This window comes from Panicum hallii, chromosome 2 (assembly GCF_002211085.1).
Source record: "Panicum hallii strain FIL2 chromosome 2, PHallii_v3.1, whole genome shotgun sequence".
In the NCBI taxonomy this organism is placed as follows: domain Eukaryota; kingdom Viridiplantae; phylum Streptophyta; class Magnoliopsida; order Poales; family Poaceae; genus Panicum; species Panicum hallii.
Window position 1 is genome coordinate 46539671 of NC_038043.1, and position 15865 is coordinate 46555535.

Sequence of the window (15865 nt, forward strand, 5' to 3'; positions counted from 1 at the left end):
TAATTCAAAATAACTATCAAAAGCGCAGCAATTGTCGTGGAACCAGAAGAAAGTAGAAAATGGGCCATGCTTCTACAGTTCTACTTGGTCGTAATGTGGGCTGTCACACACCGAAACAGAAACATGCTTAGAGAAATGCAATAGCAATGGCATAGTCATATCACCACCATTGCTACTGGTCATCTAACAAAAAAAAACAGGAGATTAAATCCGACGTACAGCAGAACTAGGTCACTACAACAGTTCACCTTACACAAAGAAAGATAGTGAAAAACACTAATCTTACATAAGCAGGTTCTCCTAGCTAAGTACATGGTAATAGACATACTTATCCGCAGGAGTTCCATACGGCTCTCAACTCTGATACAAATATTTCGTTAAGTTGCTGCCCCCAAAGTGTCGGATTCCAGGTCAGCCAGCCTCTGTAGTTTTACTACATGTAAGGCTAGTGTGGCCTCACAAAACAGAGAAACTGTCTCCCAAGTGCAATGAAAATAGAGGCTCCATAAAACCATGAAAGGGGGCAGTTGGAATTATGACGTTGCCCACTAATACTGTTCAGGTAGATGTGTCTCCGTTCTGAGCGTCCTCCAACTTTGGTTTCTGTTCATCAGAGAGATGGTTTGACTCTTCTGACAATGAGCTTCCTGCTTTTCTCTTCCGGGTTAGCTCTATTTCTTCTGATCCAATTGTCTCATCAGCGCGAGAAGCTTCTTCGCTAGCGTCTCCCTCATGTGCTGTAGGAACCGCCCAGGATATGGGGCTCACTGAAACAAAAAGTTCAAATGCGGAATCAGAAAAGTTTAGTGAGCCTAGCCGTGCACATACTACAACAGATGGCAACCACTTGACAAGCTAAATTAGGTTTCTTTTTAAAATGTGGAAGAGAACTTGCTGCATAAGTTAACACTTAACAGTAAGTAACCATGATGGATGCTTTGAGGTGCACAATGTAGGCCTCTTAGCATCTACAACAGAGATCCTGGGATATTACAGGGCAATTCGCAGTAAACACATAGCCAACATATGGCAGTTAGCAAGACCTGTTTGGATAGTTTTAGGTGGAAACAGTTTTCCCAACAAATCCTGATCACCGAAATAGCCCCCACAAGAAATTCATTTTGAATTTTTATGTACCACAAGTCCACAACAGCATTTCAACAGGTTAAATAAATTCACTATTCCCATATATAGTCAGGGATTCAATCTGATAAAGTAATCAGAAACCCAGATAGCAACAGCATCCTAGCCAACCATGTATTTTCCAAACATCTGCTAGTCTGCCCATGTAATTAAAGACATATCATTCATGATTTAATATGGAAAACTTTATCTAAGAATTAATAGTCATGCACTATTGGAAGTCATTATCAGTTTGATGATACTCAATTACGGACCTTCTTCTGGTTGAAAAGACTTGGACATAATTGTACTTGCTTCATCGCTTGGATTTACCAACTTCGGTTTCTTTTTGACATAGTCCTGCCGCAGAGGTCTAGGTATCTGGAATGAAAACTGAGCTAAAGTTACACCCTGTGCAACATACTCCGGATTCTCTTGGAGGAACCTGCGAAAGTAAGACATGGAGACTTTAAGACAGACAGGTCAAAGCACATGTAAACAATTCAGAAATAATAAAGAATAGAGGTAGTGCATAACTGGTATAGTTAACAAACATACTATTCATTTGGAATATCTACTCATAAAAACTATAATAAAATAGTATTTGTTGTGTAAGTTCTGCATCAAGAATTCAAGATGCAGCAACTTTTCACAATGCACTTCAGGAAAAAAAAAACTAAAGCTCAGTGGTTAGAATGGCATTCAAGGAAGTTTTGAAGAAATTAGAGTAGCATACCTATCAATTTCAACCAGAGACCTTAGTTTCCTTCCAGTAGGAGAGGTATAGTACCTGAAAAAAAATTGAAGAAGGCACCACAAACAATATTAAGTTAAGAAAATGCAGTAAGAAATGTATATCTTTGTATGTCCCGCATGTACCTAATTGTACCCACAATAATGCAGGCGTGCATTGCAGAATTTTTCCTATCTCCGTGATATTTTGCAGAACATTTTGGAAAATTCATAATGTCCCAACCAATATGCAAATGTGAGCTCATATAAGCACCTATGTTTGGGTTATTTTCAATATCACTAATGATGATTTGAAAGGAAAGATGGGAGGCATAAAAGTTAGAACAAAATTGCTATGCAAAAGAGAACAAGATCAGAGCAAACACAGTACTGAGAGAAAAGCATTACTTACACATCAGCAAATTTGGTGCCCCCTTCACCCCTTATCCTGATCTGCCTCTCCCAGCCACGAGGGGGTTGTGCAATATTGGGTTTGTCAATAGCCCAAAGTCTGCTGCCATCCTGAGATATATCTTCTGGGTCATTACATGTTACATTGGGTCTCCACTCACGAGCTCGTTTGCATACAAAAGGTTCCTGTATAATGTGTTCACGAATTTCTTCATACTTATGTTTTGTTGGAATAAGTCTCCATTTGAAACATTTAGCACATTGGACAGTGAATGCCCCAATGGATGGTGATATCCCCCTTGTTATGCCTGATTTCTGTGAGCGGTTTTCACCCAGTTCCTCTTGCTCTTTATCTCCTGCTTCAGAGTTGAAAACGACCATTTGATTTGATGCACTTTCAGAAGAAAAGTCATCATTGTCAAATCGAGAGCCATTAGTATCCGAAGGCACGACAACCCGACTCTTCTTTGATGATTGAGGAGATTTAGAACTTTCCATAGGTTTTGTACAAACTGTTAGAGCCTAGGTACCTGCAGTTGGTAAATGTTAGAGTTCCGTTCTATGAACAGAAGAACAGTTCCATGTGGAATATGCACACATTATGTAAACAACATGTGATGCTCAGTTCACTAGTGAATATGGCTAGAAAACTATAACACAGAATAAACAAAAACATACAGCTGAGTGCAAGCAAGAAAAAGAAAAAACAATCTGAACATAAATAAAGATGAGTCAGACATCATCGCTTATTTTTCTTTCGCAATTGATGCAAACCACAATCACTTCATTTAGATGAATACTGCCCTTTTAATTTTTGTCCCTTATTGCTCCGCAAAATCAGTAGTAGCTCTGGGAAGATTTTTGACATGCTTTGGAGTCAGAATATTTATTCAATAACCCTAATCCGATGGTCTAAAACGAGAGATGCATATTGGGTAGATACTAGCTGTGGGACAGATATCAACGCAAAAAAATGAAATGTGAGGTTATATATGTAATACAGGAGTTGTTCTTTATCTAGTTTCCTTTTTGTTAGGTGGCTTGAATTATAATATGAGTTACATCAAGGACTCATGATTCATGAAGTTCAAATATTGCATGAAGAATAATAGTATGATGCATGGTAACCTAGCCTGCATAAGCAAACAAACGAATTTGGTTAAAATGCGGCAATAAAGGCTCATGGTACCTCATAGGCAAGAATAGCTAGAACAACCTTTCATACCAAGTTACAAACTTTTGTATGACACAAATTCAAGAAGGATCCCTGAATTCAGATTAATGAGCTTTAAGGTGCAGTTGTGATTGCTTATTTTATGCTCCAACGGACAAGAGATTGTTTTGTATATCATAATGCACACCAGATAAAGCTGCATATTCCTCGTTAAACATTCAACTATATGAATTCCCAATTGTCGACCCCAGGGGCGGACCCAGCATAGGACATGGGTGTACACATGTACACCCGATAATTCTTGCAAACGAAATCGAAGTTAGTAGGTAATATATTGTAACTGGATTCAGATCCAATACAAATAGTTTTGTTAGGGTTTGGGGTGCTCCGTCTCGCACAGCAGAAGGAAAGAGAAGGGGCGGGCATACCTGGAGGATGCGCTCGTCGCCGGCAAAGGGCTGGGCGAAGACAGGACGGCGCCGCCGCTCGCCCAGTCGTCGCCGCCAGGGAAGGAAGAGCAAGGGAGGAGAGAGTCCGAGTGAGCCGAGCTCGAGCGAGCCTGCCACCTAAAGCTGGAGGATCCGGAGCCGAGGTGGATCCGAGCTCGAGATTTTTAACTTTTATGGAGACCATCATAAAAGGATATTAGGTAAGCAGCATTGATGATAGATAAGAAGGTATACATGTAAAATTTGTTTTAGTAAAAATTTTATAAGTATTAAATATTATGCTGCACCAGTAAATTTACTGATATGGCAGGATTATTTATGAGAGAGAAAAAAGAGTTTCGTAAAATATGAGATGTGAGAGGAGTTTCATCCTCTTAATACTTATCCGGTTCGGTTACCAAGTTCACATTTTTCGTAATAGTGCAATGAAACTATGTACTGAGATTGGTCTGAAAGATGCATTCAATTTGATAAATAAATCGAAAGATAAGCATATCTGGATATTTAGTTTATTCCTTCTATTTTCTTTTGATAGTTCTATTTATAAAATTGAATTATTCTCTTTTGATAGTCCCATTTAAGTTGATATTTAGAGAATAGTATGGATGGTCATTTGATTCCCGTGCAGAATAACTTATTAGTGTACGTATATGATAACATAAAAAATAAGAAGTCGTGATTAACGAGATGATAAGCAAGATTTTTTTCTGATCATTGTACCAAGATGAAATAGAACTATCAAAAAATATTAGAGATAGTATTATTTTGTACAAATATTTTAGCTTGTGCAACATAGTAGATCGCTAGCTAATGCAAGATTCCAGCATCCATCTATATTATTTTAACTTTTGATGGTTGAAAATTTAATTAATAGAGGTAGTAGGGTGCACATGCCATGCAAAACTGAAATACATGAGTTTCATCGAATATCTCAATCTCGGATCGTTGGATCTCGCAAGGTCTAGGTTAGATTCAAGTTTGATTTGATTCTAAGTATAGTTTAGCTTGAATTGATTCTTTTACCAAGTCAAATATAAATAGCTCGTGAGTCTTGAGCTTTTATGGTAATCCTATTTGGGATACAGGTGAACCATGAATGTCAGCACGTCAGCAGGTATAAATCAGCAGGTCATCAGACCATAGTATCGGGATGAGCACGCATGCTAATCTGGTGGGCACCCTCGTTGTTGCTAAAATCAAGATCTCGTTGCTGAAATCAAAATCGCGACAGCAAACATCGTGAATGATAGCAGGCAGATTTTTTGGGGAAGGGGGATGGATGGCATATATGAAAGTCTTAAGAAATGCTAGAGGTCAAAACTTTATTTGAAAGGATTTTGAACGAGATGTTATCATGTGAAATTTAATTATGCCGTGATGATATTTAAACCGATAAGGTTAATAAATGGTTCACGGTATCACCCGCAGCAACATACGGACATATTTTCTAGGATTATAATAAATTATTTCAGCTAAACAAATTTATTCTACCTAAATATTAGAAAATATCCTTTGCAACAATTCAAATCATACATTAAGCAAAATATCACATTGATAGATATTTATGTGCTAGTTAGGTAACAACTAACATAAGCTATAAATAAAATACTAGAAGACCATACACAAGACATGTAGAATCTTTATTATTTAATTTTGAGAAGCTATTGTCTACACAGAAATGTAATGTATGCTTAAGTAATAATTTTTAGTTGTAAAATAATATATATTTCAAACTAGTCATAATGATTTTTACTTAGAATATGGTTACGTAAAAAAATATTTTTAGAGATCATGTACACCTAATTTTAAAGATAGATCCGCTACTGGTCAACCCGATACAGCAAGCAGATCTCAGCACCAGGAACCCATCTCAAAGGTTGGCCTACCCTAACACAAACCATCGAACCTAAGAACCATCTACCCAAGCACATAAAGAAACTTTAACGGTAACCCATCTCAAGGGTTGGTCTACCCTAACACAAACCATCAGACCTGAGAACCATCTAACCCAAGCACATAAAGAAACTTTAACGGTGACCTATCCACCCGCAAATTATTCCATGGGAGTGTCAAGATGAAATTTAGAGACAACAGACGTGTCTGCAAATAACCCTATGCAGAGAGCCGGAGTTAATGCGGGCATGACAATTTAGAAAATGAACAGCAGGCGCACCTAAGTAGATCGATCTTGCGTGCTGAAGGACCTAATTGAACCATGCGGGGATGGATTAGACTGCCATGCGGCAATCAAATGGCACCCAGCTGAACAGAGAGTGGATGATTTGGATGTAATTGCTCACGCTCACAGTAAAGAAGTGGTTTCCTTAGAATGGAGTGAGTCCCTACACCACCGCGTCTAGCTTGCCAAGGTCACCCACCAGCGAACGATGAAATCAATTCGAGCTCGGAAGGATCTCCACCCCGCGCCACCCCAGTGTCTAGGATGCGAGCATGCGGGCAGTCCCGAACGATGGCCTTGGAAGAGATCAAGTTCCGGAGGGGACGAGGGATGAAGCTAAGGCTGGGGTGCTCCGGCGAAGATCAACGAGGTTTACGGCGGAGGGGAGGGGTTGGGGGTGGAGATTTGGGGGATACTCGCATTCTCCTCTCGGTGCCCCTCTCCTCCCGATCGGGTCTCGATTCGAATGGAAAACCCTCGTGCCGTGGTGCCAGCACCCGCGGCCTGGTCCTCGGGATGGGGACGAGAGGAGCTAGTGTCACTGACTCACCGTGCCCTGCTACGGGAGTGACCTCTTCGTTACCATATCATCACGATGGGACGACCACTATCTTCACCACCGTCCAATAATGTAGTTTTCTTTCTATCCAAATTTTTTCATTACTAGTAACTTGTATCTTTTTTCTCTTCAAAAAAAACTAGTATTTTTGCAAAAAAAAAACTAGTATCTTTTTGAAGGAAAACTGAGATCTGTTCCATTTGCCAAACATATTGGCTCACGTGCCCCCCAGCCCCTAATCCTCTCTTGCGGCATGTGTTTGGGCGATTCCTGCCCCGCACTGGGTCTGGCGGTTTAGATTCTCAGCTCGCTCTCTCCCCTTTAGATTCAATGCGTCCTGGTTTTTGTTTTAGCATCATGTGTGTTTGTTGTGTCGTTTCCCCTTCCTGTATTTTCTGTGTGCAGGTTATTCTCTAGAGAAATTGGATTAGATGACGCAGGAGTTCGGAAGAAATCGAAGTGTCCAATTCCTGATGACGCGTCCGGCTTTGAGGTAATGCTGCAACATGTCAAGTTTGGGCACCTGTTGTTAAAGATATTTCATTAGTTGTACAAAGTCACAAGCAGCAGCTCCTTGTGAAGTTGTTTAGAGGGATCCGGGAAATATGACCTCTATGGGATATCTGTTTAGAGGGAATCATGGTACCATATCAAGTTGTTGACGTGACTATCTGGCAGGAAGCTTTGCATTAGCTTTTTTTGTCCTAGAAATTTGCATGTGCTGAAATTGCCTATGGAGCACTTTGACTTCCGTGCACTTTCCTAATTCACCATCTGAGATATCACCTGGCATTCCCCCACCCCTCCCCCTTGATTTTTTTTGCTTCCAAAACTAGCAGTACATGAATCCTCCCTTGCGAGGACGTGAACATATAATAGGATGATGAAAGGTTTGAAGGATGCTCTATGGTATCTTGTTGTTCAGGTATATAAGAGAACACCTGAACTTACAGGGCCAATAGTGTTCTCCATTATTGTATTTTAACCATGTAATAAATGAACTATTTTTCTTGTGTGTAGAAGTTTCAGGCTGTGGGTTTATTCAGCAGCTATGAAAGGTAGTGACTACTATATACTCCTTTCTTATCTTTCTCACTACTGCCTCTGGACTCCGAGTTGTAGTTTCTCGTGCATACCTTTTATTCAACCACCTAACAAGCAATTTACCGTTGTTTATTACTACTTTGCAATTTTGCATATAAACCTGGAGCTTTGATGCATGCTTGGTGATTTCTGTCACCTTCAGTGTCTATACTAGGTCTCTTCACCCTTACATGATTACAGGCAGTAAGAGCTACCTTATTATGTGCATGCTGCAATCGTTGAATTCCCATTCCCTATGCAGAAATTTCAATTATGATACCAGATTTTACACTTGAGATTGAGAATACTACACTATGCAGTATGTCTCCATATGTAAAACTGCCTCATAACACCTTTTTTCAGCCGAAGATTGCTTCGCACATTGCGAATTTGCGATTGACTCGAGAAGATTTGGTAATCAACTAATCCTATTAAGTATTAACTTAATAATTAGTCTGTATTTCATCTATGTGTGTTGCTTATGGAGGAACATCCTAGCTTTCCCTTTCTCCATGTCATAGCAACTCATGATGCCTTTCCTAATAGTGAACAAGGGCTGCAATGCACTAACAAATTTGCGAAAGCCATGGTCGTCCACTCCGAAGACCAAATTTTTCGGCTGGAATGTTATATTTGCATGGCTATTCAAATTGGACACACGGTGGAAGGGAGGAGGGCAAGGCGATGCTGTGCAACGCAGCCGACCGGCGGTGTTGTTCATCATGCCGAAAACGCAAAACCCCAGTCAGCACCGGCATGGTTGATTGGCTGTTGAAACAGAGCTTCGCTGCATCCACCGATGCGATCACGGCATGGCTGATTTGCTGTTCGAAACGTCCATGGAGCGAGAGCATCCACAATTCCACGTGTTTTCCACCACTTCAATTTCACGGACATGTTATACGGACGTATATAAAGGCCTTCTCAAAACTTGAAAAGGAGACAAATTTGCAAAAGCCACGGTCGTCCACTTCACCGATCCCAGGCAAGCACATACCACAAAACCATCGTCGCCTCGGGCGAAAAACGTGTGGCATCATCTCCCCAAAATCACATCCTCTGCTCGGCGGCTCACGCTTTCCACAGCTCAAAAATCAAGCGGAGCAACCGGAGCAAGTATCCATCCTAATCGCTACTCACTACCATGTCCTTCCTGCTCTGATTCGCGCTGTTCACCACGACCACGTGACCGGGCTCGGCTGGTAGCTCGCCACGGGGAGCTGCACCTGCTGCGGCGCCACGCAGTGCTGCTGGTGGTAGAACGCCTCCCCCTGCACCGCGCCGCCAGCTTGGGGCGTCGGCCGGCCCTCCACGTCGTGCTCGACCTCCATGGACGCGCCGTCGCCGTCCTGATCAGCGTCCATCATCTCGGCGCCCGTCGCTGAGGCGGCGTGGGCGTGGTCCTGGGCGGGCGCCCACGGGACCACGGCCAGGTTCAGGTTCTCGTCCCTGGCGGCCAGCTCCTCGAACAGAGCCCTGTGTTTGCTCGCCTCGTGCAGCATAGTGCCTGCGGGATCAGAATATCAGATTAATTCGAATCAGATTAGTTTCAGGCTTTCAGATATCGAACAGAATTTGCTCGAATTCATTCGGGGGAGAGGAGCAGGCAAACGGAGAGGTAGGGGCACGTACTCCTGAGCCCGTGGATCCAGTTGGGGCTGACGCGGAGAGAAGGCCCCGGGCGGAGCGGGCCTTGCAGGAGGCTGCGCGCGGCCTCGGCGGGCTGGTACACCACGATCGCCCGCTCGTCGTTCGCCGCTGGCGCAGCCAAGCCAACCGCCGCGGCCGGCGTCGGCGCCACGTCGCCGCTCACCCGCACATCCTCCACCACGAACGGCACGCTCGCACCGGTCTCAACAAGCGGCGCGCCCACGGCGGGGCCGACCGGCGGCACCTCGGCGTCCTGCGCGACCAACCCCGACACAAACGCACGCGTTAGCAACCTCATCGGTGGGAACAAAGGAGAGAGCGAGCGGCTGCGGGCTGGTGGTGCGTACCAGACGGCGGATCTTAGTGGCGGGTGCTGGGACCCCGTCGACGTCGAGCCACGGCTGCGGCCCCTCCGCACCCTTCCTCTTCAGCAACGGCAGCGTGGAGTCCACGGCCGGCGCCGCCTCCACCCCGAAAGCCTGTTGCGGCGGCGGCGCAAGCGGCGCGCCCACGCCGGACTCGACAGGCGGCACCTCCACGTCCTGCGTGAGCAAACCCAACCCAAACCGCGCGCGTTAGCAACCCCATCCACCGGAAGCAACGACGAAGGAGAGATAGAGTGAGAGCGGGATGCAGGCGCGTACGAGTCGGCGGATTTTGGTGGCGGGGACGGGGACCCACGGCTCCGGCGCCTCCGCGCCCTTCCGCTTCAGCACCGCCGCGGCGTCCATGGCCGTCTCCGCCGCGCGCCCGGCCGCTCCGCTCCCCCTCGCTCGGTGGTGCCTCAGCGAATCGAACCGTGAGTGAGTCGGGTCGCAATGGCGGTGGGTCTCCGTGCCGAACTGCGGATGCTGCGGCGGTTGCGCGCCGGTGGATTAAAACGGAGGGGAGTGGGAGAGTTGGAGAAGGTTCAGTTCGTGAGGAATCGCGAGGGCTCTAGAATATTTCCGGGGCGTCGTCTCGTCTCCCTTTTCGTTTCGCTTCCGTTCTCCAGTCCTCCTCGTCTGGGCCGGTCAGGTGCCGCGCTGTCTGCGTGCGCGCGTGTGTGTCAACCTGAACCTGCGTGTGCGAACGGCACTGGTGGGTGGTGGTGCCCACCGCGAACCGGCTCGGGCCGGGAGAGGGAGACGCACGTGGCCCCCACCGAAAATATCTTTTTATCCACTCTCAAGCTCTTCAATTCCTGTACGAGGGGAAAAAAATCGTAACCGCTGTCTCAGGAAGTGATCGCTCGTGAAGGTCGCAGAACGATTGATCGAAGGATCAGCCGAAGTTTGGACCGATTCCTCTCTTCGGAGAGGATGAATTGAAGCCGGAATACTCTTTTAATCTTTTCCATTATTAGATATTAAAAATATTTGTGCCAGGCGACTACCATTTGTTCATGTTCTCGTTATCTGTTGGGGAATCTTCCACTCAATTCTTGGCGTGTGATGTTTTCTCGTACCAACAACGCACGCGTAAAAAACGTGAAAGAAACAGATTGCGATTCACTAAAAATTGTCCTGAAAGGCTACACGGCCAATTTCATTCTAGTTCAGTCCACTGCTCCCGTGATTTACGCTCGACCTTTTGGGCCGGCCCAATACACGATCGACCCAACTAGTCTCGCTGACCCTGGACCCGAGTCAGATGCTGATGGCCCAAGACTAGAACAATCCGGACTGAGTTCAAGTTTAGCCCACGGTCGCCGAGCAAGCTCTGGCCTCCTCACTCACAAGCGATGCACACAGAATCGACACGTGCCTCATTATTTTGACCTGCATATCCCGTTGTTTAGGGCTTGGTAAATAGCAACTCATTTGAGATTTTTTTTTTGCAACGCATGGTGTGTAGCAAAATTTCCTTAACGTAAGATTGGGCAACACCTCTGTGCCTCTAACATTCAAGAAGGTGATTAAGATGCATCTTGCAAAATCAAGTGCCAAATGCGAAATTTCTGGCCCTCACTCAGGACCTAAGCAGGAGAAATACGAATAAAAATGTGAACCGAAAACCAAGGGCACACAGCGATTGCCCCTTCAGTCTGTGTCATGTGCCTGTTCTGCTTCTGCATATGTGCTCTCACATTTTGGTGGGTTCGGATGTAAATTTGGAATGGGAAGGGGATATGAACATTGGATATGAGGAGTGGGTTATGATTTAGAAAATTGGTTTCTTATCCTTTTCCCACATGTGGGATTTACGGGAGTATATGCTTCAAGTGGAAAAAACAATTTAGTTGATATTCTTGACTATTTTAAGAAGGAAAATATCCATTTTTGGCCATTCAATTATCGCCGGAGTTTGGTTTTGGCCATGTAACTCCAAAATTAGGTATTTCTAACCATCCAACTATTAAAACCATCCATATTTAGTCATCTAGCAGTTTTGATAGGTGATTTCGCCAACATGGATGACACATAGTGGTGGAGCCCACATATCAGCTATCCTTTCTTCCTTCTTATTTCGTCTCTTCCTCTTTCTTCCCTTTAATTTGCTCCGACTCGACTGGCCGCTCGGACGGCTCGGACCACCGGCCAAATTCGCCTTCCTCCCTCCATGATTCCCAAATCCCTTGTAACACAAGCTCGATCGCCTCCCCATTTTCCTCCCCAGCCACTCCAACACGATCCCTGTTGCGGTCGGCTCAGGAGCCGGGATTTCCCCCAGCCGCCATTGCTGCCGCCGCCCAAGATCCACTCTACGTCGAATTCCAACCTCTGGTCACCGTTTCGCCTGCCCAACGGCTCAAATCAAACCTAAGTAACTCCCGAAAGCTCGTGTTGTCCATGTTTCGTGGTGTTCACCTCGTTTCCACGGTCGTTCATGTCGCTCACCGCTAGGCGGAGCCGCAGCTCCGTGTTTCTTCATGTTGTTCACCCCAAAAAGATTCGTCTCGTTGAGTAGATGCTACTAGCTCAGATCCAGTCCGTCGCCTCCACCTATGCCGACGAGCCGCCAAGACGCCGCCACTTGGCTGCACCTCCATCTACAACCTATGGTGGCACAGGGCGTAGCCAAGAGCATCCTCCTTTTGCTGAGGGGAGGGCGGGCCCGGCCATGGCAAGTATGGGCGCCGACGGCCATGAGCGGAAGAGAGGGGAAGAGAAGAAAAAGAAAAGAGGAGAGAAAAGGAAAGAGTACCTGACATGTGGGTCCCCAGCATGTGCCATCCATGTAAGTGAAACCACCTATCAAAATAACTAAAGAGCTAAATATGAACGGTTTTAGTAGTTGAATGGTTAGAAATATCGGAGTTTCAAGGTCAAAACCAAACTCTTCCGATAGTTGAATGGCCAAAAATAAATTTTTTAAAGGGTACGTCCAGATCTTCCTTTGGGTACTTGAGTGCTTGTCTGTATTCATGATTTGGTTTGCGCTTGGCTTTGATATCTTCATGCGCATCTTAATAATCTTGTTGAAGCAAGTTCGGCGAAGCCTAATTTTCTTTATTAGTTCTATTATTTTGCATGTTTGATAGGATTAGTGCTGTGCTTGGCAATTTCCGTAGCTCCTGGCTTGAGATGTTTGCCCTCTGAGCCTCTTCTAAAAGACATGTCGAAAAGTTCTTTGAGGTCACAATTTATCACCGCGTGCGATCCTGGTTTGAGATGTTTCCCCTTTGTGTCTTTGCTAAATTAACGGGAATGTTCCAAAAAGTACTTTTGCAGTGCAATTTACGAGTATTTTTGATGAATTGATGTCTACTTTATTTTTCAGAATCCTGCCTGAGGTCGAGAAATGAAGGGGCAGCGAACTCTAGTAGCCTAGTACATTCCTTTTGGCTTTAATTTGTGAGATTTGGATTTGATCTTGTCGCGTGCTAGGTGTCAAGTGATCGATTGCAAATGAGCTTGTAGCTCAGTGGTAGAGCATCCCGCAGGAGGTGCTACTTTACCCAGGGCTCGAATCCTGAATGCTACACAATAAAAATTTTCCTCGCTCCCTCGCTGGTGCAGTCAGGGTTCAGGATTTTTTTCGCGACCAGGAGCACCTCTTAATGAAATATGATGAGGGAGTCTTTCCTTCCCGGTCGCGTTTTTTTTCAAGTGATCGAGTAGAGTACCCTAGCTAGTACTACTGCATTATTACATCATGTTCCTCCGTTCTATATTCTACCCTGGGTAAGTAGCCTAGTACATTCCTTTTGGCTTTAATTTGTGAGATTTGGATTTGATCTTGTCGCGTGCTAGGTGTCAAGTGATCGATTGCAAATGAGCTTGTAGCTCAGTGGTAGAGCATCCAGCAGAGGTGCTACTTACCCAGGGCAGGGCTCGAATCCTGAATACTGCACAATAAAAATTTCCCTCGCTCCCTCGCTGGCGCAGCCAGGGTTCAGGATTTTTTTCGCGACCAGGAGCAGGTTTGCTTCCTCTTAATGAAATATGATGAGGGAGTCTTTCCTTCCCGGTCGCGTTTTTTTTCCAAGTGATCGAGTAGAGTGCCCTAGCTAGTACTACTGCATTATTACATCATGTTCCTCCGTTCTATATTCTACGACTATTATTCACCTGACATTTCCTCACAAATTCCTCGTTCTCGTGCATACTCCGTAGGCCACTAAACCCACGCTGAAGGCTGAACACAAGTAGTAGCGTGAAACTGACGGACGCAACTCACAGATACTGCATGCACGACTGTTCGAGTTGGAATGAAAGAAGCCCAGTGTTCGCGCGCCACACGAACTGGGACACGATCGAACGCGTCGAGGCTGCGGCGGCATCACCAGGAGGTCGCTGCTCGACGATGAGGCGCCGAGCCTGTGTTGCCGAGATGCGGTACAGGAGGACGAAAAGGTGGATCTCAACATGTTCCAAATTATAGATCATTTTAATATTTTTAGTGTATAATATTTGCTATATGTATCTAAACATAGTATATATCTATGTGCATAGAAAAAACTATGCAACTAGAAATGTCAAAAATAATCTATAATTTTTTGCTATGCACTTAGAAATATCAAAAATAATCTATAATTTGAAACGGAGGGAGTACTCCGTACCGGGAATTGTATATCATGTAAAATTCACAAGTAACTGGCCAGCAGCAGCAGTGGCAATATCAATGGGGATGGCAGGGAGTGGGAGTGAGGGTACACAACAGGGCGCAGGGACAGGGTTCCATGAGGTTAAAATTCAAAGGGCACCTCGCACCACAAACCACTGGCTCAATTGCAACTGTAGTGAGATGCTGGATCGGTACATCGTCAAAAGAGGAGTTGAGAATGAAAGAAACTTTAAAAGAGGTGAGATGGAAAGGCAGCCTGCGAAATAACGAGTGGCGTTTGCACCGCCCGGTAAAAGAGCAAAGCCTTATCGCCACATTTGTTTTCTTTTTCCACCAAAAAAAAATAAAGCGGGAGCACTTGGGCACTTGGCCTACCCAGCAGCTAATCAAAGCGATCGCCTAGTCGACCGCACAGCTCTGCTGGGTCGGTGAGCGAGAGGGCCCGTGGCCATGCGTGACGCTCCCATGCAACACGGGGCGGGGCTGAACCGGGACGACGCCCCGGCCAGATTCATCGCTCGCCCGGGTGTGCTAGCTCGGCTAAGCTACCTCGGGTGGGTGCGTGCATGTCAGCGCCCATTTTTATTCACCGGCCCTGCTTTTCCTCCGATGGATTCTGCGCATGGTCGAGTGGGTGTTTAGTTTAGCGTCACTTCCTCCCATGTCGCTTTGCAACAAGAGGATCGACATGATAATCACAATAATTTACGAGTAGGAGTACCTGTGGTTGTGAAGCCATTTGTTTTGTTTGCTTTGGGTATTGGCGCCTTTAATTTGTTCAGGAGACCGACTGCCTTTCGCTCCTAATTAATTGGTGCTGCTGCTATAGTTGTTCCGATCCCTGTATCGATAAATATAGAATGAATAGTACGTGTGACACTGATCATTGTGATGTTTCTTTCTCCAACCCAACCTGTTCATGTTCAACTTTGGTTGACGTATCTTCACAGTTCTTTCTCCCATCTTAGCTTATTAGCTGCTTCGTTTTCTCAAACAAGAACCCCAAAGGAGGTTTCGATATTGATCATCATATCTGTGATCTGTCAACCCTGACGGGAGAAAGAAGATCTAGAGACTGAACAAAATGGCAAAGAAAACTGATCATTTTTTTTTGGCAAGCTACACGGTTCAGCAAAAAAAAAAAAAGCCAAACTGCATGCCTAGGCTTGCTTTCAGCACAAGTAAGTAGTGCTGTGCTGTCAACACGTAACGTGACACGCAGCTGTCGCGTACCAGAATGCTGAGAATGGCATGCTGGGGTTGCCACCGATCGGCCGATCGAGCTGCCCCCTCGGCAATTGGCAACCGACGCAGACATGCACGAAACCGGCCGGGTCAGGCGCTCTCACATCGACCGCGTATGCTTTGCAGCTGCAAGCAGCTAGCCATGGATCGATCGATCTCTCCAGAATCCCGGCGGAAAACGGGTAGCTAGCAGGGGTTCCGGCTTTGCGAGCTCGAACATGATGGCGGTTAGTGACGAGTGAGGCAGCCATCTGATCGAGTGATCCGCGGGT

General features: G+C 45.5%; 2 protein-coding genes across 2 annotated transcripts; both read right to left on the minus strand.

The window, feature by feature from the left end:
• Positions 1-113: 113 nt before the first annotated feature.
• LOC112883143 (methyl-CpG-binding domain-containing protein 2) lies at positions 114-4042 on the minus strand. The gene is made up of 5 exons (XM_025948386.1): positions 3868-4042; positions 2267-2795; positions 1859-1912; positions 1398-1567; positions 114-767 (listed from the first exon to the last, which is right to left on the minus strand). Exons 2-5 carry the CDS (start codon positions 2761-2763, stop codon positions 559-561), a joined length of 930 nt encoding a protein of 309 aa, XP_025804171.1. The 5' UTR covers positions 2764-2795; positions 3868-4042; the 3' UTR covers positions 114-558.
• Positions 4043-8578: 4536 nt separating this feature from the next.
• Positions 8579-10316, minus strand: LOC112882250 (NAC-alpha domain-containing protein 1-like). The gene is made up of 4 exons (XM_025947260.1): positions 10004-10316; positions 9707-9901; positions 9342-9612; positions 8579-9216 (listed from the first exon to the last, which is right to left on the minus strand). The coding sequence occupies exons 1-4, from the start codon at positions 10088-10090 to the stop codon at positions 8882-8884; spliced, it is 888 nt and encodes a 295-aa protein (XP_025803045.1). The 5' UTR covers positions 10091-10316; the 3' UTR covers positions 8579-8881.
• Between the last annotated feature and the right edge of the window lie 5549 nt (positions 10317-15865).

What these genes read in the sequence shown, in the direction of transcription:
- LOC112883143 (XM_025948386.1), bottom strand. Translation starts at nt 2,763, where the DNA reads ATGGAAAGTTCTAAATCTCCTCAATCATCAAAGAAGAGTCGGGTTGTC. An exon ending in TCTCTGGTTGAAATTGATAG is followed by an intron (nt 1,568 to 1,858) that starts GTATGCTACTCT and finishes TTACTTTCGCAG; the next exon opens with GTTCCTCCAAGAGAATCCGG. An exon ending in GTCTTTTCAACCAGAAGAAG is followed by an intron (nt 768 to 1,397) that starts GTCCGTAATTGA and finishes TTTTTGTTTCAG; the next exon opens with TGAGCCCCATATCCTGGGCG.
- LOC112882250 (XM_025947260.1), bottom strand. Translation starts at nt 10,090, where the DNA reads ATGGACGCCGCGGCGGTGCTGAAGCGGAAGGGCGCGGAGGCGCCGGAG. An exon ending in CCACCAAAATCCGCCGACTC is followed by an intron (nt 9,902 to 10,003) that starts GTACGCGCCTGC and finishes TTGCTCACGCAG; the next exon opens with GACGTGGAGGTGCCGCCTGT. An exon ending in CTGGATCCACGGGCTCAGGA is followed by an intron (nt 9,217 to 9,341) that starts GTACGTGCCCCT and finishes CTGATCCCGCAG; the next exon opens with GCACTATGCTGCACGAGGCG.